Raw genomic sequence first — 22,715 nt, forward strand, 5'->3', positions numbered from 1 at the left:
TTGACTCTTGTTAACTTGGTTTGGGTCAAGGCCGTTCTTTTTTAAGGGGTTGCTTCCCCTTTAGGGGTGAAGCGTAGTTCAGTGTCCAAGCTATCTGAAGTTAATGCTAAATGTGAGTCGGGTTAAGATATGTAATTTAATTTTATTTTAATAATAATTTTTATATATTTAATTTTCAGAGCTTGTTTTTAATCAAAAAATAACGTATTTATATGTTCTGGGAATGATGAAGAATAAGATGAACGTAAATTTGGATCGTTTTATAAACATTTAAAAAAAAAATAATTTTCAGAAGTCATTAATTAATTTTTAAGCCACCAAGCTGAAATGCAATACCGAAGTCCGGCTTTCGTCGAAGATTGCTTGACCAAATTTTCAATCGATTTGATAAAAAAAATGATGGTGTGACAGGGCCGCCTCAACTTTCACAAAAAGCCGGATATGACGTCATCAAAGACATTTATCGAAAAAAAGAAAAAAACGTCCGGGGATATCCTACCCAGGAACTCTCATGTAAAATTTCATAAAGATTGGTCCAGTAGTTTTCTCTGAATCGCTCTACACACACACTTGCACAGACACAAACACACACACATACACCACACCCTCGTCTCGATTCCCCCCTCTACGTTAAAACGTTTAGTCAAAACTTGACTAAATGTAAAAAGGAAGGAAGGAAGGAAGGAAGGAAGGAAGGAAGGAAGGAAGGAAGGAAGGAAGGAAGGAAGGAACAAAATTCAGAAAGAAAGAAATGAAAAAAAAAAAAGAAAGAAAGAAAGAAGAAAAAAAGAGAAAAAAAGAAAGACACCTTTTGTAGACATTTGATATGTTGCCAAAGGTGTACCGCGAGAAGGAATCGATGGCTGTCTCCATCAGCTCTCTGTGAAACTGGGTCATCTTCTCGTCCATCGGCAGGGGGTGCTCTCTGCGCAGTGCCGGAGGTCCTGACAGCATTCGTCTTCGTCTGAAACACACCCAGTACTTACGTACGCTTGTCAAAAAGACTCTGTACTGTTTTTAGGGTTTTTCACTATACCCTCATTACATGAGTCTCGTCTGAAACACACCCAGTACTTACACTTGTAAAACTAAAAGTCAATTGCAAATAACTGTGGTAGCAAAGAGTAGTACTGTCTTTAATGGTTTTAATTCTACCCTCATTATTGGAGTTTCGTCTGAAACACCTCCAGTACTTGTGGTTTAAAACAAATCCACAAACCACTGAGGCACATCCCTCAGCGTAAACAACCATAGACCTCTGACCTTGACGTGGTTCCTTCGGAGCCGGAGCGACTGCGCAGGCCGGAGTCCTGGTTGAGCTGATCCAACCTCTGCTGCTCCGCCAGCTTCTCCTGTCGACACTCCTGCAGGAGTCGCTGCACATAGCTGCTCAGGTGCTGAACACAGGTAATAGTTTTACAGTGAACCCCCCTTTTAAGATCCCCCAATTTAATTAAGACTTCCTCCTTGTAAGACCGTGGTTTTTCAGATTTTCTGTTCATAAGCTCTGTAACTTTACATTCAATTTAAGACTCCCCCTTTGTTCTAAGATTGTTGACGGTCTTAAAAGAAGGGTTCCACTGTACTTGGAAAATATGAGGCTAAGCTTTCCAACATATTATTAACAGCTGTGTTTTCAGCGTAGCAACGGAGTCGCGCTACCCAGGTGTCTGCGTGTTTAGGAATATTCAGCCACCTGCGCTTATGGCAGAATGGCCAAGGTCTTTTATGTGCCATTGTGGTGACACGGGGGTGGGACATGGCTTCCATCTCTGGGTCTGCACATAAACTTGACCCGTGTCCGTCGCGGCACGAATTCGAACCTGCGACCTTCTGATCACAAGTCCAGTGCTCTACCAACTGAGCTACCGGACCCCCTATAGAGTTATATATATATATACCCACCCTGACGATGTACTTGACGAATCCCTTCCTGAAGGGCAGACGGCAGCGAATGAACCAGATGTTGACCACGTGGTGGGCCAGGGACACTGTGTAGTGGCTGAACCTGTTTGCACACGTGATTCACTTTAACATGGAATCAAAAAACATTCACAACACCTAATGGCCTTTAAAGTGAACAAACAAGAGACAAACCAGACAAAGTTAAATAAATCATTCTGTGAAATTATCTTAGAATGTCACCAAAGTGGTTGATGCAGCGAGAAGACAATGACACAGAAAGAAACAAAACAAATAACACCAAGTACAGTTTGCCTAGTACAGTTTGCCTACCAGAGAATGACACACACACACACACACACACACACACATGCACGTCAACAGACCGACTCACTTGAAAGGGTTGGTGTAAGGCAGTGCGATGGCGAACACACACATGTACTGCTCATTGTTGAAGTTGGCGTACAGTTTTGGCAGCCTCACCACACCTGTCACAAACACATGAGTAAACTCTTCATAAGCAGTTACACAAGATAGTTAAACCTATCTTAATAACGAACGACCAAAAGTGGTCATTATGGACAGATGGTCGCCATGGAAAGGTGAATCATATGGAGGAAAAAAACTGGTTGGGCTGGGATCTTTTGGGGTAATCGCAATGGACAGGTGGTTATTACGGAGAATTTGACTGTATAACAGAACAAGTTGAATTGTTTCAAAACACAACTATTTTATTTGACAAAGGACCAATCATCCCAAGCTAAATGACTTTCTGTGCATACTTCATAAAGGTTAACTGACACATTCAATTGTGTCAAGATACTTTCATGTCTGAATACCGTTTCTCCGTCTGTTTCTTTGTTTTTTAATTACTCTTTTACCCCATTGCTGGGAAATTTGGGTGGCTTCCTCCCAGTGGAAAGTTAGCACCAACTACAGTTGTGCTGCCCAGGTGTGTGTCTGTGTTTAGGTGTAATCAGCCATTTGCACTTCTGGCGGAATAACCGAGGTCTTTTAGTTTTACATGACACAGCTGTGACAGCGAGGTGGGACATGGAGACCATCCGAGTCTGCACATAAAGTTTACACACGTCCGTCAAGGCCTGGATTCAAACCCCTGACCCAAGGATCCCAAGTTCAATGCTCTACCTACTGAGCTACCAGGCCCCTGTTAAGACTACAGTGGAACGCCCCTTTTAAGACCTAGAAAAATCTGAGAAAATCAGGTCTTAACAAGAAGGGCAAAGCCCATACGACTCACATGCTTGACCTTGACCTTTACATGACCTTGACCTTCAGGGTCAAGGTCAAATAACTAAACCTAGCAATGACATCATACACTAAGAACTGCTTTACACATTTTTCCTACCAAAATACATGTGACCTTGACCCAAGGTCAAGGTCATCCAAGGTCATGCAACACAAAGCTGTTAATTCAAGACATAGGAAGTACAATGGTGCTTATTGGCTCTTTCTACCATGAGATATGGTCACTTTTAGTGGTTCACTACCTTATTTTGGTCACATTTCATAAGGGTCAAAGTGACCTTGACCTTGATCATATGTGACCAAATGTGTCTCATGATGAAAGCATAACATGTGCCCCACATAATTTTTAAGTTTGAAACAGTTATCTTCCATAGTTCAGGGTCAAGGTCACTTCAAAATATGTATACAATCCAACTTTGAAGAGCTCCTGTGACCTTGACCTTGAAGCAAGGTAAACCAAACTGGTATCAAAAGATGGGGCTTACTTTGCCCTATATATCATATATAGGTGAGGTATTGAATCTCAAAAACTTCAGAGAAAATGGGAAAAATTTGAAAAATAGCTGTTTTTTAGACAACATTTATGGCCCCTGCGACCTTGACCTTGAAGCAAGGTCAAGATGCTATGTATGTTTTTTGGGGCCTTGTCATCATACACCATCTTGCCAAATTTGGTACTGATAGACTGAATAGTGTCCAAGAAATATCCAACGTTAAAGTTTTCCGGACGGCCGGACGGACGGCCGGACGGACGGGGGGGACGGACGGACGGACGACTCGGGTGAGTACATAGACTCACTTTTGCTTCGCATGTGAGTCAAAAAGGAAGGAGTCTTAAAATGGGGGTAGTTTTACAGACGCTATGAACAGAAAATCTGAGAAAACAAGGTCTTAAAAAGGAAGGAGTCTTAAATTTGGGGGTCTTAAAAGGGGGGTTCCACTGTATTCAATCTCCTGTGCACAAGGAAAGAAAAGTGTGAAGTGCTCACTGGACAGAAAGGCCAGGACGGGGATGGCCATGGCCACGGTGGCTGAGATCTTGGACAGGGAGATGAGGATCTTGGGCAGGACTCGAACCATCTGGTCCTGCATCTCCAGGGAGCAGATCCTGAGCGACGTCACGCACACCTTGGCCACGCCCGTCACCAGGCCGAACTCAAAGCACTTCATCATGTCCAGCTGTTGAACACAGAGAACATCATCTTCAGTGATAAACACCAAAACAGACTGCTAATGTTTCAAATCAAGAATCAAAAGAATCAAAATCATCTTCAGTGTTACAATCCAAACCAGATCAACTGCTAATGCTCCAGTTCAAGGATCAAAAACAAAAGAAGTCAGTGTCAATCCCCAAGTTCCTGTCTTGCTCACCTGTCTCATTCTGTCCATGAAGGGGTGGAAGGCCACCATGGCTGAGATAACTGGCAGCACACAGTTGTCAAAGTCCGAGATCTTAAACCCGTCTGGAACTCGATGCAAGTACCGCACCAGGTTTTCGTTTCGCTGACTCACCTGTGACACAAAACAAGGAAAATATTTGGAAGAAACTTGTTTCATACTAAAGATTACACACAGTGGAACCCCCTTTTTAAGACCCCCCCCCCCATCCCATCTAAGATGTTCTCTTTGTTAAGACCCTCCTTTTCAGATTTTCAAAACAACAGACAAAAGACCATATTCAGAAAAGAAAAGCAGCAGAGCCTTAACATGAGACAGAGTAGACTGGCTGCCATCCACAGATTGTGTGGACCAGTCCTGAGGTGCAGGAAGCGTAACAGGGTGCCATCCAGCATGGGAACAAGCTGCGGGGTTTGATTGGTTCAAATCACAACAAACCTCAATTTCAACCCATCCAACCCCGCGGCTGCGTACCACCCATTTAGGTGACACCCAGTTTTGCCTCGTGTACCTCAGCCCTTGTTTCCTTGTGCGGACAGCTAACAGGAAAAGACCTACAGGCAGAAACCATTACCATAATACAGGGCTGTTCGCAGCCAGACATACACAAACAGACATACAGGCAGGCAATATTACCATGAAACAGAGCTGTCCGCAGATAGTGTAGACCAGGTGCAGACAGCTAAGAGGAACACAGCAAGAGACATACATAAACAGACATACCTACAGGCAGAAACCATGACCATAATACAGAGCTGTCCGCAGCCACAGACATACACAAACAGACATACAGGCAGACAATATTACCATGGCACAGAGCTGTCCGCAGATTGTGTAGACCAGGTTGCCCTGTGCAGACAGGACCAGTGTTTTGTTCTCCAAGGCTGACGGCAAACCGGTCAGCAGAGTCTTCAGTACCAGCCAGTCCACCTCCTGTGTAAACAACAACAACGCTCAGATGCTGAGGCAGATACAGTAGAACCCCCCTATTAAGACAAACAACAACAACGCTCACATGCTGAGGCAGATTCAGACAAACAGTAGAATCCAAAATTTTAGTAATAAATCGAAAATTTTTATCTAAATTTTGATTTGATTAATATACTTACCCGAATCACATGATTTGCATTGACCCACTTCGATGCTTAGGTTATGATAAAAGCTACCCCGTCTAGGTATAAGGGGAGCAACCCCAACTAAAAAAGTGACTGCACCAGCATGACTGACACCCTGGGTTACGTCCCATGTAGCCTACTACGTCATCAATGGTGCTGGTCACGTGATACCCCTTCAATCGACTAATAGAACATTAAAATATCGAGCGGGGCAGGAGGGAGGGAATTACTCATGTGATTCGGGTAAGTATATTAATCAAATCAAAATTTAGATAAAAATTTTCGATTATAATTACATATTCTTACTCCGAATCACATGATTTGCAGATAACTCCAACCAGGAGGTGGGTAAGATCAAAAAAGGTTCAAACTCACCATCAATTTCTGGAAATGCACTGGCCCGCTGCCACCAAGGCAGGCGGGGACCTTGATCCATCGTTACAGAGCGAAGCAATGTCTCTCAGATAAAAGCTGATGAATACATCGTCTGATCGCCAATAGGCTGTATTCAAGACTTCGCTCATTCTGTGGGACCGCAAGACGGCCAAGGAAGAGGCCCAAGGCAGCAATGTCTCCCTATTAAACTGATAAAGACAAAAGCCGAGCACCAGTAAGCTGTGTGCAGGACATCATCCAACCTCCCAGACCGTAAAACGGCCGAGGAGGAGGCCCAGGCCCTGGAAAAAGAGCTCGGGCTGAGCCTAGGGGAAAGATAGCCGAAAGCGACGCCAAGGCGGAGGGAAAGAGAATCCCTCGCCAAAAAACAGGCCCACTGCCAAACATCAGGGAAAGAGCCGGTGAGAAAGAAAACATCTAGCTCACTCTAAAACCCTTGCCAGGAACTGGCCCACTGCCAAAAGACAGAACGAGGACCGAGAACCAACCTAAAAGACAGTCGCAATGCCGCTCAGGCAAAAAATGCGAAAGACAGCATCAGAGAGCCCGTAAGCTGTGCTCAGCACTTCTTCCCATCTCCTGAACCATAAAAAACAGCCCAGAAAGGGGCTCAAGTCTTGAATAACCCGAGCCGAGTAGAGGGACAGACAAGCTGCCCCCCCCCCCCCCCCCTTACTATTGGAAGGAAATGCCAAAAACCCTGGAAACGACTAAGCGTAAGGTTGACCGATCATAAATGAAAAGCACCAACCTTCCCCAGGACCGTAAGACAATCATGCCAAAGAAAAAGCCTTGGCATGGAGAGAGGCCCGAAAGGCCGGAGAGATAACGGTCAGCTCCAGAGAGGAGTGACCTGTTTCTAGAAAGAGAGAGAGACGTCTGAGTACAAAAAACCAGAGTCAAACTCCAAGAAACAACTCAGAAGAGACGGTCACCAGAAGTCCACTACCAGTCCATGCAGAAGCACAGAGGGAGGTAAACAGAGGAAGAAGCGGCCTACGAAAAGTGTAAGCCGCCAGCAGAGCGGAGAACGCGGTGACCAAAGCCTGATGTGACCGGTGACTCTAACCGAAATGACTAAGGTCAGAGCGATCACAAAGCAGTCTGCTTGTAGGTAAATGAAAGAAAATCAAAAACCCAAAACAGAAACGAGACTGGAAAGGAAAACAGAAAACTGTGAAGCTAACCAGCCTTAAGACTCCCTGAACGAGAGTCCTCAAGAAGAAGGGCCCGAAGCAAAAATCGCGGCCGACCGAGCCCAGAAAATTCCTGAGTCTGGCTGAAAAACCAAACACGTCTGATACCTCAGAACCGAGAATCAGACACGGAACACAACAGGCAAGAGTCCGAAATAGATGCAAGTGGTAGAAGGGTGACCTTAACAGGCAACCCACCCCACCGGAAGTCGACCCGACTCGCCTCATGGCAGGATGAGGGAGAAGAGGAAGACACAAATTCTAGAGACACGGAGACCGTAGTCGCCCATGCCAGGCAGGAGACTATTACACGAGCTAAGGCTGAGAGCCGGAACGCCCGTAGACCTGCCATCAAAGATGCTGGGCTGAAAGCCCGCACCAAGAAACCAGGAAATTAACTAGACCTCCACCGAAAGGGGAGGGTTAGCCAATAAAGCTGAGAAAAGTGATAGGCCACAAGAATGACCCCTCACCATGCATTGCTAAAACCAATGCAAACTCAGTAAAATCTGAATGTAACTTCCGAGGCCAACTCAAGCAAACCTTAAGTTTGGACGAAACACCAGAACCAGTCCGATCGCTAGAGAAAGACAGAGTCTAAAACGGCGAAAGACCCACAAGGACCGAGTCCAAAAGAGCAAACAACAACCACCACCACCAACGGATGAAATGGCTGTTGCACCAGCCGAGGCTAAAAAACCCGGATGCCCTAATGCCGGCTGTTGTTCCCAAAAAGCACAGACTAAGACGTCTGTGAAAGGAAGAACCTCTCCGGATAAACCTGAGCTGAGGACTTAGCCTGAAAAAGCTGAGTCTGCTTAGGTAGAGCCCGTTTTGCTGCTTCAAAGCTTGAAGAGCAAAAGAAGAGACCTGAAGGTCCCTACAAATCTTTATCTCCTTGGAGGCCAGGAGGCCAGGGAGGCCTTGGATGCCAGGAGACCTTAGAGGCCAGAAGACCTTAGAGGCCATGGAGGCCAGGAGGCCTTGGAGACCAGGAGGCCTTAGAGGCCAGGAGGCCTTGGAAGCCAGGAGACCTTAGAGGCCAGGAGGCCTTAGAGGCCAGGAGGCCTTGGAGGCCTGGGAGGCCAGGAGGCCTTGGAGGCCAGGAGACCTTGGAGGCCAGGAGACCTTGGAGGCCTTAGAGGCCTGGGAGGCCTTGGAGACCAGGAGGCCTTGGAGACCAGGAGGCCTTGGAGGCCAGGAGACCTTGGAGGCCAGGAGGCCTTAGAGGCCTGGGAGGCCAGGAGACCTTGGAGGCCAGGAGGCCTGGGAGGCCAGGAGGCCTTGGAGACCAGGAGGCCTTGGGGGCCAGGAGGCCTTAGAGGCCAGGAGGCTTCAGAGACCAGGAGGCCAGGAGGACTTGAAGGCCAGGAGGCCTTAGAGGCCAGGAGGCCGAAGAGAGACCCATCCACCAAGGGTGAAGAACTAAGGGTGTCTCTCATTGATTCCCCACAAACTAGGAATGGGCGAGGAACAAGTCCCGTCTGTACATGACCGTATGGGCATTGTGCAGAGAGGAGGGCCTTCTCCGCTCTAAAATCGCCCTAGCAAAGGTGGAGAAAGCATCCCCTGCGTCCTGCTCTTTACTGAGTGTAAAGGGCGCCAAGGACTCCGTAAAGGAGTGTCTCCGAAATGGAAGCAAGTTCCAAAAGCTGTCTGCCCACTTCCTCAGAGGGGAAGAGAGCCTGCTCAGAGAGCAGGGGACTCGAAACGTTCCCCAAAGAAGAAGTTCCGGCGTGACCGGCAAAGGTGCACGCAGAGGGGCAAAAGACGACAGCAAACTCCGGGACATCCTGGGCAAAGGCAACTTCCTCTGAGCCGCTAATGTCCCGAAGCTGGGAAGGCCGGAGCCTGAAGCCCCTTTCCTGCAAGTCAACGGCCAAACTTCACCCCTGACTAAGAGGAGGATGAGAGGCGTCGAAGACCAAAGGCACAGGAAGTGAGGAGAACGGCAGAACCCACTACCGAAGTGTGTGGTAGCTGCTAATCCGCCTGAGGCAGGGAGCCTGCAAGCCCAAAGGGCACTGCTGACGAAAAAACCAGACTCAAACCAGATGGGACCATAGCAGGTCCACTATCCAGTGAGCCCCCACCTCCGGCCGGAGCCAGAAGCGCAGAGGTCGCGTACGATCGCCGACATAAGGCAAGGTTCAAACCGAACGTGACCGTAGTCTGTGCACTAACCAGTGAACCTACGCTTCCAGCCGGAACCAGAAGCAAAGCTGTCGCGGACGACAGCTGAAGTAGGGCAAGCTCGAACCAGAAGTGACAGCAGCCTGTGCACTAACCGGTGAGCTCACCTTCCGTCCGCAGCCAGAAGCGCAGAGGTCGCGTACGACCGCCGCCGTAAGGCAAGGTTCAAACTGGACGTGCCAGTAGCCTGTGCACTAACCAGTGAACCGATACTTCCAGCCGGAACTGGAAGCACAGCCGTCGCGTACGACTGCTGCCGTAGGGCAAGGCTCGAAACCGGACGTGACAGCAGTCTGTACACTAACCAGTGAACCTACGCTTCCGGCCGTAACCGGAAGCGGCGCTGTCGCGGACGACTGCTGAAGTAGGTAAAGGCTCGAACCAGAAGTGACAGCAGCCTGAGCACTAACCAGTGAACCTACACTTCCGGCCGGAACCGGAAGCCCAGCTGACGCTGACGACTGCTGACGTAGGGTAAGGCCCAAACCGGACGTGACAGCAGCCTGTGCACTACCGGTGAACCTACACTTCCGGCCGGAACCGGAAGCGCAGCTGCCGCGGACGACTGCTGACGTAAGGCAAGGCTCAAACCGGACGTGAACGTAGTCCGAACACTAGCCAGTGAGCCTTTTACTTCCGGCCTGAGCCGGAAGCAGCTGTCGCGGACGACTGCTGACGTAAGGCGGGGTTCGGACCGGACGTGAACACCATCTGCTCACTAGACGGTGAACCCCTACTTCCTGCAACAGCAGGAAGCCCAGCTGTCAGAACCGACTGCTGGAGTACGGAGAGGTTCAGACCTGACGTGAACACCGTCTGCTCACTAGCAGGAGAACATCCGATTCCGGAAACCGGAAGTGCAGCTGCCGTAAACGGCTGCTGCAGACACCAACCTTGTTGTGGCCGGATCCCCGGAGGGACATGCACTGTTGCGCTACCGCAAGCGGAAGGCAACAAATGCCGGCCAGGAAGAGGAGAAGAAGATCCCCAAGGGACCGTCCAGAAACATCACGGTGGACAGCAGCCTGGTCCGGAGAAGACCCAGAGTCTGAAGGAGAGAACGTCGCCTAACCCCCAGGCGGGGGGCAGAGCTGGCGACGAAGTCCGCCGCGGCAAACCTCGCGAACGAGGGAATCTATTTCTGGAAATAAGCAAAAGATAAGTGCAGACCCCAGAGCCCTAGACTCTGGAGCCGAAACAGACGTAAAACGACAGCCTTAGAGGCCAAAACGGACGGCTGAGAGCCAGACGGCCAATCGTCCGTAACAGAAAAAACGGCACAGAACAACGTAAAAAATTGCCTAAAATTGTGCCAACATGAACAACAAAGGAGTTCATCAAAAGAAGAGGCTGCTGAGGGATAGAGCTTAGCAGGGCCCAAGCCCTACCCTCGGCCTTAGCTCCCTCTAATTCTCATTAACGGCCATGTAAGCACCGAGAGAAAAATAAACAAACAACTGAAACTAGCAAAGTCCGAACGGACGCCAACCTTTCAGAAGCCAGCAAAGAGGGCAGCTAAAACCAGTTTAGGAGCTACCAAAGGCAGCTAAACAACTAGCTATACGAAGAGTTAAGCGTCCGAGTACGGACGAAAAATCAACATAACAACAACATGCTAGCTAAAAATGGCGACCAAAGAGGAAGCCACAAGTCTGAAAATAATAAAGTCCGTACAGACACAAACATTTCAGAAGCAAGCACGCAAAAAGATAAGCACATACGTAACAGCTACCGACGGCAGCTACAAAGCAAGCTACAACAGCGTTAATAGCCGAACACGGCTAAAACAACAGAAGCCAGACAACGTGCTAATGCAAATGGCGACCATGAGGAAGCCAAACAACTGCTGAGAACTTCAGAGTCCAACAGACATGCGAAATTCACAGCAGAAGCAATAACTATACAAGAAAATATGAACGATCTCACCAGCTGCAAGCCAGCAAGAAGTAGACGGGGGCCGAGGCCGGAGGGTGCCGTAGACACAAAACCAGCCAGAGCAAAAGCGTACACAACCGTCACCCTTGAGTGATAGTAGTCGATTGAAGGGGTATCACGTGACCAGCACCATTGATGACGTAGTAGGCTACATGGGACGTAACCCAGGGTGTCAGTCATGCTGGTGCAGTCACTTTTTTAGTTGGGGTTGCTCCCCTTATACCTAGACGGGGTAGCTTTTATCATAACCTAAGCATCGAAGTGGGTCAATGCAAATCATGTGATTCGGAGTAAGAATATGTAATTATAATTTTCATTTAATTAATATACTTACCCAACTCACATATAGCAATTAACCCTAGTTCAGTGCTGGTAACGCTGTACGCGTCCCCTTGGAAACAAGGGGGACCAATCTAAAAAAAAAGAGTGACCAATCCCATTAGCGTCTGCTCTCACAATTAGCGTTTGCCGTGTTCACTGTGACACGTCACTTCAACCCCGCTCACGTGTGGAGTTATCGTTCGTCAATTGTTAGTCAATCGTTCGTCTATCGTTCATCGTGTGACGGGTCAATGGCCTACGATGTGATGTGCGATCGGCTCAAGATTGAATCGCGCGATTGAATCTCAACGATTGAATCGCGTATGTGACTGAAGCTTAAGACATCGATTTATTCCCCGTAAATCGGCATATGGTTGCCTAAATGGCCGGGTAAAAACGGTTATACACGTAACAACCCAATCCTGCACACAAAAAAACGAGTGTATTTGTGTGTCTAAGCCCATGAACGAAGACAAATAAGACCCCTTATTTAAGACTCCCTCCCTTTTCAGACCTTTGTTTTTTTAGATTTTCTGTCCATAACTTTGTGAAATCTACCCCCATTTTAAGACCTTTGTTTTTTAGATCTTTGGACGTCTTCCACTGTATTGTATGTCATGCATACTGCTAACTTAACCAGATTTTGGTGAGAGTACAAACTGTGCTTTGAGTGAGTGTGTGCTGAAACATGCCAAATGTAAGACTGAGCATGTAAAACTAAATGTTCATATTCCGATTTTAAAATATTTTTTTTTTTTATAGATTTATATAAAAAAAATTTTAAACATAATATAAAAGTATTGGCAATAACCAGATTTAGCCCCGTGTATGATTCGTGGTCTTACTGAGTGCATTTCAAACGGTCTCTCTTCTTTCAGCATGTGACGTTCCCCCGAAATCGGCGTATGGCTGACTATATGGCAGGGTAGGAATGGTCATACACAAAAGAACCCGCACATGCAAAATGATTGCACGTGGGAGTTTCAGCCCATGAACAAAGAAGAAGAAGAAGAAGAAGTATGTGAAATCGTCTATGCAAAATAATGTTCACATTCTTACCTTGCTCAAGCACTGAAGGAAGATCTCCAAAGCAGGTGTGAAGTCTATAGCGGTGAACATGTTACTGGCAGACAAGTTGGCCATGGGACTGACTGGAACCAGTAAGTCTACCTCACTGGAACAAAAACACCAGAAAAGTTGGACTTTTGAGAACAAGTAAAGCTGTTGAAGTAACAGGCAACTTGACGCAGTTACATGTACATTGCATAAACACAAAGACACACACACACACAAACAAAAACACACACACACACACAAACAAAAACACACACACACACACAAACACTCATACACACACACAAACACATGTACGCACACACACACAAACAAACACACATGCCCACACACACACACAAGCCCTCCCCACCACACACACACAAACATATGCACAATTCCTCGATAAGGGAAAGGTGCACAAGCACTCATAATACCTTTTGGTGCAGAGTACAAATGCACTGTAGTTGCAGCCAATGACCCCAGAGCGGTTCAGAAGTCCCACCCTGTGTTTGGTGTCTGCCCTCAGCTGCAGCAGTAACTCAACGCCCTGCAAAAACAAAAATTCTGAAAAAATGACAAATTCTGAAAAAAACCTCTGTCAGGTTTGTATGGGTTATGAAAGAGTGAATGCCCTTGCCTTTTACTCGGACAAACCTTGGAGGGGCCAATCACCAGCAATGGTGTGGGAAACACATGGACAGGAGCATGTGCAAAGTTATTTGACAGAGAGAAAGCAAGGGTATTCCCTCTTTCACAACCTGACGGAGTTATTTCCGAACATTTTCTATTACATTATTGTTTTAAGACTAAACAAATCTAAGAGCATCTTGTCCTGAAAGAAAACTCTAGAAGTGGAGGCACATTTACAGCCTTATTGAAGAAAGCACATGAGTAAACTAGGCATTTAAAGACAGAAAGTGCTGTATAACAACGAGGTCCCTAAACCAGAGTTTCATTGTATTGAGGTGACAATCATTGTCAGGTAATCTCTTTTTTTGCTGGTGCGTGTGTAAGTAGGGGATCAGTTGTACTTAAAGAGTACAGCATAGGTGTATCTGAACACTGCAAAAGTGTGGTTTTTTTGGTTTTTTTTATATTCTTCTGCTTTTTTTTCATGATTTTCTTCTTTCCAACATGATGTTGCATCTTTTTCTTTATATCACTAAACAATCTTTCTTACCACTGTAAAAGAATCCCCATACAAATTCTGCTCATTTTTTTTTTAACACACAATGAGCTGAAATGTCGAACCGGCCAACAAATGTCTGATATGCAAATTTTCACATAAAAGAACCAATAACTCACAGCTTTCCTCAAAGTGGCAGCAGTTGAAGTGTTGTAGGCCTGTGCGTAGGCCTGTGCGTAATGGGCCTGCATGTGACTGATGATCAGTGCGTACAGTCGCTAATAACTCATAACTCATAATAACTCACAGCTTTCCTCATTATGGCAGCATTAGAAGTGTTGTAGACCTGTGCGTACTGAGCCTGCATGTGACTGATGATCAGTGCGTACAGTCGCTGGGCGTGGCTGGGCGGTGCCGTGTACAGCTTGTGCTAAAACACACACACACAAACAATACAATAAAGCGGAACCCCCATTTTAAGACCTTCAAAAATCTAAGAAAATCGGTTCTTAAAAAGGAGGGAGTTTTAAAATGGGGGTAAATTCACAGATGTTTTGAACAGAAAATCTGAAAAATCAAAGTCTTAAAAAGGAGGGAGTTTTAAAATGGGGGTAAATTCACAGATGTTTTGAACAGAAAATCTGAAAAATCAAAGTCTTAAAAAGGAGGGAGTTTTAAAATGGGGGTAAATTCACAGATGTTTTGAACAGAAAATCTGAAAAATCAAAGTCTTAAAAAGGAGGGAGTTTTAAAATGGGGGTAAATTCACAGATGTTTTGAACAGAAAATCTGAAAAATCAAAGTCTTAAAACAGGGGAAGTCTGGATCCACTGTACAGGATTTGTCTAATTTGAGGGTCATAGTTTCTGCCGGCTACTGATATGGTTGATGATCAGTGTCTTGAACAATAAAATCCTTGCATTTTTCTTGACTGCTCAATAAGTATGCATCCATATACTACATAAGCAACCGGGAGAACTGTTTGCAGAAAAAAGGTTAAAACACACCTACACCCAAACGTGTGTGTGCACACACACAAACAAACACACACACACTCGCTCACAGATCCGCCCACCCATCCATCCAACACATACACAAACACACCATTTATTTCTTTGCACACTAGGTTGAAATTTGAACTTAAATCAAATATGTAACTAATGTGAAAAACTGTTTTCATATCAAAAAAAGTATGAAACACCCTGAATAAACTTTTCACACAAACCTTAAATGCTTCGATGATCTTAAAGAAAGCAATCTTGACATCCTCCAGGCTCTGATCCTCTCCACTATGGGGAGCCACCTCTTCCTCTGTGCTAAGTTGTCGCCTCGCTTGGACATGCAGTGGTTTTCGGAGAATCTGCATTCCCAGGACAAACAACGTTAATCTTGTGCATACGATGCAGTGGAACCCCAATTTAAAGATGTTCTAAAATTTGATAAAATAAGGTCTGAAACAGAAGGTCTTAAAATGGAGGTAAATAAATCTACAGAGGTTTTCAATAGAAGGTCTGAAAAAGCAAGGTCTTAAAAATGAGAGTCTGAACTTGGGGGGGAGGGTGGATTCTACTCTAGAAACTAATCTCCTTCAATACACTGTTTTACAACCTGAACAATTTCTCTTGGAGGATCCAAAAATTAATCACAATTAATGCTTCAAACATGCATCTCATCCAGTATCGAAATTTGATTATAGTTATTTTCGGAATCCGTCTATTGTACAGCAGCTGATGTTTTCAATGACTGTGATCAGGTCAAAGAGCTCTACAGTCGAGCCACATACAGCTGAACAGTCTCCACCGTCTCACGAACATTGGTCAAAGATTGTCAAAAGGAAACATTGAAGTGACAATCATCACACAATCCTTGCCTTTTTTCAATAAACGTAAAAAGAGAAAACTTCAGATAATTCTGTACATAAATCTTTCTGCAATAATACTGAAACAAGTTGCGTAAGGCGAAATTACTACATTTAGTCAAGCTGTGGAACTCACAGAATGAAACTGAACGCACTGCATTTTTTCACAATGACTGTAGTCTGCCGCTTGTGCATAACGGAGTGAAAGTGACGAGCCTGTTTGGCGCGGTAGCGGTTGCGCTGTGCTTCATAGCACGCTTTACTGTACCTCTCTTCGTTTTAACTTTCTGAGCGTGTTTTTAATCCAAACATATCATATCTATATGTTTTTGGAATCAGGAACCGACAAGGAATAAGATGAAAGTGTTTTTAAATTGATTTCGAAAATTTAATTTTGATCATAATTTTTAATTTTTTTAATTTTCAGAGCTTGTTTTTAATCCAAATATAACATATTTATATGTTTTCGGAATCAGAAAATGATGAAGAATAAGACGAACGTAAATTTGGATCGTTTTATAAAATAATATTTTTTTTTACAATTTTTAGATTTTTAATGACCAATGTCATGAATTAATTTTTAAGCCACCAAGCTGAAATGCAATACCAAAGTCCGGCCTTCGTCGAAAATTGCTTGGCCAAAATGTCAATCAATTTGATTGAAAAATTGAGGGTGTGACAGTGCCGCCTCAACTTTTACAAAAAGCCGGATATGACGTCATCAAAGACATTTATCGAAAAAATGAAAAAAACGTCCGGGGATATCATACCCAGGAACTCTCTTGTCAAATTTCATTAAGATCGGTCCAGTAGTTCATTCTGAATCGCTCTACACACACACACACACACACACACACGCACGCACACACACACACATACACCATGACCCTCGTCTCGATTCCCCCTCTATGTTAAAACATTTAGTCAAAACTTGACTAAATGTAAAAAGGATAAGGATAAGATTTCATATAGTCTTAATGAGAAAGCCGCCCGAATCTCAATGCTTTCTCACTGGGAAAGCGAGCGGCCATACAGTATACGGCGCTACCCATTTTTTTTCTTTTCTGCATGCGTGTATTCATGTTTCCAAGCCCTGAGACTTTCTGCATGCGTGTATTCATGTTTCTAAGCCCTTTCTGCATGCGTGTATTCATGTTTCCAAGCCCTGAGACTTTCTGCATGCGTGTATTCATGTTTCTAAGCCCTGAGACTTTCGCTGTGAACTTGGGTTCTTTCATTATCGTGCGCATGCGAAGACAGTCTGCACAAAGTTGACTCTGGGAAATGAATCCCTCGCCGAACGTGGGGATCAAACCCACGCCGATAGCAACAACTGGTTTTGAAGCCAGCGACGCTACCGACTGAGCCATTTCCCCGCCCCAAAACAAAGGAACTTCACAAAAATCTCAACGCCTTGCACCATTTTACAATCCATACCTTTTCAATGATATTGATGAGGTCAAAGAACTCGTCTCTGGAGCATCCCTGAGCCATTCCAATGACGATCTCCACCACCATCTTGCGCACCTCCACGTCAGGGTCACTCTCAATGTGACAAAACAGTGGGATCAGCAGCTTGTCGATCATATCCACCTGAAACACAATCAATCAACCAATCAAACAACCAGTCAGTCAGTCATGCAATCAATAAATCGATCAATCAATCAATCAAACTAACAAAGCCAATACGTCAGTCAGTCATGCAATCAATCAACCAATCCATCAACCAACTAACCAATCAATCAATCAATCAATCAATCAACCAATCCATCAACCAACTAACCAATCAATCAATCCATCGATCAATCAATTAATCAACCAAACTAACATACAGCCAACCAGTCAGTCATGCAATCAATCCATCCATCAATCAATCAACCAATCAATCAACTAATCAATAATCAAATGAAGGCTACTGACAACATATGAATCAAAGATTACTCTCAGAGTAAAAAGCTGACAGCTGAGTAAGCGGTGTTGAGCTGACCTCATAGACATGCTTGTTGAGGCCCAGCACAAAGCTCAGTTTATCCAGAGCTTTCTTCCGCACCTCAGTCCTTGTGTCCTGCCTAAAAATGAAAGAAACATCAGATGGGGTTTTTCTCCACAATACGAAAAACAGTGGAACCCCCCTTTTAAGGCCCCTCCCTTTTAAGACCCCCTCCCTTTTAAGACCCTGTCTTCTCAAACATTCTGTTGGCAACCTCTGACAATGTACCCCCATTTTAAGACCCCCTCCTTTTCAAGACCTACCTTTCTCAGCTTTATTGAGGTCTTAAAGGGGGGTTCCACTGTATCCAGCATCACAGACATATTCTTTAACAATTTTTGTTTGTTTGTTTGTTTGCTTAACGCCCAGCCGACCACGAAGGGCCATATCAGGGCGGTGCTGCTTTGACATATAACGTGCGCCACACACAAGACAGAAGTCGCAGCACAGGCTTCGTGTCTCACCCAGTCACATTATTCTGACACCGGACCAACCAGTCCTAGCACTAACCCCATAATGCCAGACGCCAGGCGGAGCAGCCACTAGATTGCCAATTTTAAAGTCTTAGGTATGACCCGGCCGGGGTTCGAACCCACGACTTCCCGATCACGGGGCGGACGCCTTACCACTAGGCCAACCGTGCCGGTTTCTTTAACAATGCTTCATTCATCTGATAGTTTTATTCTTCTTCTTCTTCGTCGTTCGCTAGATAGTTTTATCATAAGAACCTTTTCTAATTCCTATTAACTCGATGTTCTTTAACTATATTTATACATAAATGCATATTGTAAAGCAGTATGCATTGTTAGAGGATTTTTTAGTAGCAGTGTTTAAATGTCGAAGCTGCTTTTCCCATTTTTACCCAAGAGACCGACTGTATAATTATTGTGTTATTGTATTTGTCAGACTTGATTGTACCAAGTCCCTACACATGTTGTAATGCGCTTAGAGCCAAATATTTTTGTTTTTTGTAAGGGATAGGCGCAATATAAATACACTTTATTATTATTATTATTAATGTTTCTCACACATCTCAAAACTAAGAAGGAAAGGATCAAAACATACGATTAGAGTAATCCATCACACAAAGCAAATATACAGCTGGCTTGATGCAAAGAGAAAGCAATTTGTTATTACAGTGGAACCCCCCTTTTAAGACCTCAAGAAATCTGCGAAAACCTGGTCTTAAAAAGGAGGGCATCTTAAAATGGAGGTAAATTTACAGATATTATGAGCAGAAATCTGAAAAATAAGGTTTTAAAAGAGGAGAGGTCTCAAAACCAGGGGTCTTCTTCTTCTTCTTCTGCGTTCGTGGGCTGAAACTCCCACATACACTCATGTTTTTTTTTGCATGAGTGGAATTTTACGTGTATGAGAGTTTTTTACCCCACCATTTAGGCAGCCATACGCCGTTTTCAGAGGAAGCATGCTGGGTATTTTCGTGTTTCTATAACCCACCGAACTCTGACATGGATTACAGGATCTTTTTCGTGCGCACTTGGTCTTGTGCTTGCGTGTACACACAGGGGTGTTCGGACACCGAGGAGAGTCTGCAAACAAAGTTCACTCTGAGAAATAAATCTCTCGCCGAACGTGGGGACGAACTCACGCTGACAGCGGCCAACTGGATACAAATCCAGCGCGCTACCGACTGAGCTACATCCCCGCCCTAACCAGGGGTCTAAAATGGGGGGGTTCCACTGTATATGTGCCATGTAACATAAATGTACGGTAAAGTCAGGGTTCTAAATGATAGCACTGGACCATACAAACAGCAGGCCTGGGGTGCACCAAGCCAAAGTGGGTCAAACCCAAACGGGTGAGAACAAACCGCGGGGTGCAATTCATTGAAATCACAACAAATCTCAATTTCAACCAATCCAACACCGCGGCTGGCTCCCACCCGGTTGGTAACTTTCTCATGCACCTCGGCCATGGACTCACTTGTAGAACTTGTCCAGTAACTGGTGCAGGTTCTGAATCCACTTGTCTCTCCCAGGGTGGATCTCACGGAGATGGTGGTCGATCAGTCTGCACACTGACTCCGTCTGCAAGCATCGTACAAATAAGCCGTTCATTTACTTTTGGATTTTTATGTTAGATTGCTTTAAAAAGTTCCTGTTGATCCATAATTACATGAACATAACCAAATTTCATTTATATCAACAGAATTGTAAAGTGCACTCAGGGGCTTTCTGCTTGGACTTGAGAAATGTGTTAATCTTCAGAGAAGTAGTCAACAAGTAAAAACAATAGCAAACTTGACAGATCGTTTACTGATTGTGTCAAAGACGGCTAGTGAAACAAAAAACAGAAACAATCAAGGTGTTTTCACATTAACATAAAGCGTACCAACACAAGCACTCTGCTACTGAGTCTAAACGTAGGAAAGGAGAAGATAGAAAACTCTGATAAGACAAACCTGTGATAAGACAAAACTCTGATAAGACAAAACTCTTAATCAGACAAAACTCTGATAAGGCAAACACCGATAAGACATAACTCCGATAAGACAAAACTGTGATAAGACAAATCTTTGATTAGACAAAACTCTGATAAGACAAATATTTGATAATAATAATAATAATAATAATAATAACGGGCATTTATAAAGCGCCTTATCAAAAGTTCAAAGCGCGGGACAACAATACATGTATACAAAAATCATACAATCACTGTCAGATTCAAACAACACATCATGCACATCTCACATCCCCAGACTCTATACTAAGGAACTATCCGTAGTGTTGTTGGAACAAGTGAGTTTTCAAATTGGACTTAAAAGATGAAATGGATGGAGAGTGACGTAATTGAAAGGGGAGTGAATTCCATAACTGAGGTCCATAATACGAAAACGTGCGGAAGCCATGAGCCTTGCGTTTAAAGCGACCTTGACAGAGAAGTCGAGCATCATCAGAAGAACGAAGGGTGCGAGAGGGAGTGTAGAGAGAGACCAGTTCAGAAAGATAGGCAGGTGCCGATTCAGAGATGATATTGTAGCAGAAGCAGGCAGCTTTATACCTAATACGTTCAGATACAGGAAGCCAGTGAAGTTCTTTCATGAGAGGAGTGCAGGGTTGTCGATGCTGTGCTCTGAAAATGAGACGTGCAGCAGAGTGTTGTACTTTTTGCAAGGGTTGGAGAGTGGAGTCAGGGCAGCCTATGAGAAGGGAGTTGCAGTAATCTAATCTGGACAGAATGCAGGATGTAACGAGAGTTTTAGTGGCATCAACAGTGAGAAATTTTCTTATGGAACCTATTCTTCTGATCTCAAAGTAACATGTCTGACAGACTTTTTTGATGTGTTGTTTCATTGAGAGGTGGGAGTCCATGATGAACCCAAGATTCCTAGCACTATCAGAGAGAGAAATGTCACTAGAACCTACTGTGATGGAGGCTGGAAGGGAAGTGGTCGAACAGGAAGCTCCAGAGAAAAGAAGAAATTCAGTCTTGTCATCATTTAACTTGAGCATATTGTTTGTCATCCATGATTTAATATCTGAAGTGCAGTTTTGGAGAGTGTGCGTCACCGCTTGGATTTCTGTAGGCTTGCATGCTTGTTGGAGTTGTGTGTCGTCTGCAAAGAGGTAGTGATTGACTGCGTGTTGCTTGATGACGGCAGAGAGAGGAGTGGTGTATAGTACAAATAAAACTGGGCCTAGAACTGATCCCTGGGGAACGCCGAAACAGAGAGGAGATGGAGGAGATGAGAGATTATTGACAGACACATACTGACTACGGCCCTGTAGATATGAACTAAACCAGTGAAGAGCGGTAGAGTGAATGCCAAAAACAGATTCGAGACAAAAGACAAAAGACTAAACTCGCGTAAGACAAATCTTTGATCAGACAAAACTCTCATAAGACAAATTCCATCGTACTGGGCGTTGGCTGGAGCATTTTTCAATGATGGAGAAGATGCGCTCGTGAGGCCCCAGGAAATGTCCACGCTGGTACAAAGTCTCTATCTCCGTCAGGGTGTCATGCACCGTTACGCTCACTCTCGGGTCAAATTCAGGCACCGTCTGAAATAAGAAAACAAGTTCTTTACTGGTTCACAACAGCAACGAGAAAAAATGCCTAAAAATACACCCACATTGGAGTGTACAGTTGTAACTCTGAACCGGGTGCAGGGATAAAACAGCAGGTTGTGTGCTGCTAGCCATGCATAGTAAAACCTTTCCCTGGTTTACCTTTTTTTTAGAAAGCGCTGGGTTTTGGAAGCAGATCTGTTTACTGAAAAGCCGTTTCAGCACTATGTGAAAACTGATTTGTAAACCACTGCACAGAGCTAAGAATAACATCAATGTTGTAAGCCACTTGGATTTGGAGACACTTTTCTGTACAGTATCCCTGTCCCACCCCTGGTGTCACCACAGTGGCATAAAAAAGACCTTGGTCATTCTGCCATAAGTGCAGGTGGCTGGTTAAATCTAAACACGCATCCAACTAGGTGTCTCATCTAAAGTCGGGGTAACGCCCAGGAACATGCCCTTTGAGGGCATAAAACAACATTCATCTCTCTATCCTCCAAACTAAGTCAAATGTGCGGCTCACCTCACTCTGGTGCAGGAGCTCCAGCAGGATGTCCAGGATTGTGTCCCAGGCCATGTGGATGAGGTCCTTGCCAAACTTGTGCACCAAGCGATGGATGGTCAGCACAACTTCGTACGCGATCAGCGGATTCTTGTACCACAGCAACTGAAAATTAATGCAGACAAGTAAAAGGTAAATATCTCACAAGAATTTGAAAAACGATTGCTGATGTATCTTTTTGAGGGTGAAAATTGCTTGTTGATCCAATGCTTCTTACCTGTGCCAAGGGTCTGGGTTCAACATAACTCTGTTTTCTAACTTCACAGCGCTTACTTCCCTTCATTATTTGATGATGTCTTTAGTTTAGCGCTCTGGCTTTGTTTGGTTCTCATTACTTCTGCTGATATTGATCCATAAAATAGAA

General features: G+C 44.8%; 1 protein-coding gene across 3 annotated transcripts in view; it reads right to left on the bottom strand.

Annotated features, from left to right (window-relative positions):
- Positions 1–22,715, bottom strand: part of LOC138957689 (tuberin-like) — an 85,338-nt gene that overhangs the window by 52,419 nt on the left and 10,204 nt on the right. For all 3 annotated transcript variants that reach the window (XM_070328767.1, XM_070328761.1, XM_070328753.1), the window contains 16 exons: positions 22,313–22,456; positions 21,637–21,780; positions 19,700–19,803; positions 17,753–17,834; positions 17,203–17,358; positions 15,133–15,267; positions 14,215–14,337; positions 13,216–13,328; positions 12,785–12,899; positions 5,377–5,502; positions 4,543–4,683; positions 4,161–4,350; positions 2,297–2,390; positions 1,906–2,008; positions 1,264–1,397; positions 809–964 (listed from right to left, as the gene is read on the bottom strand). In XM_070328767.1, coding sequence (XP_070184868.1) covers positions 809–964; positions 1,264–1,397; positions 1,906–2,008; positions 2,297–2,390; positions 4,161–4,350; positions 4,543–4,683; positions 5,377–5,502; positions 12,785–12,899; positions 13,216–13,328; positions 14,215–14,337; positions 15,133–15,267; positions 17,203–17,358; positions 17,753–17,834; positions 19,700–19,803; positions 21,637–21,780; positions 22,313–22,456 — 2,060 coding nt within the window. The remainder of the gene's footprint in view (positions 1–808; positions 965–1,263; positions 1,398–1,905; positions 2,009–2,296; positions 2,391–4,160; positions 4,351–4,542; positions 4,684–5,376; positions 5,503–12,784; positions 12,900–13,215; positions 13,329–14,214; positions 14,338–15,132; positions 15,268–17,202; positions 17,359–17,752; positions 17,835–19,699; positions 19,804–21,636; positions 21,781–22,312; positions 22,457–22,715) is intronic.

This window comes from Littorina saxatilis, linkage group LG2 (assembly GCF_037325665.1).
Source record: "Littorina saxatilis isolate snail1 linkage group LG2, US_GU_Lsax_2.0, whole genome shotgun sequence".
NCBI classification, from domain to species: domain Eukaryota; kingdom Metazoa; phylum Mollusca; class Gastropoda; order Littorinimorpha; family Littorinidae; genus Littorina; species Littorina saxatilis.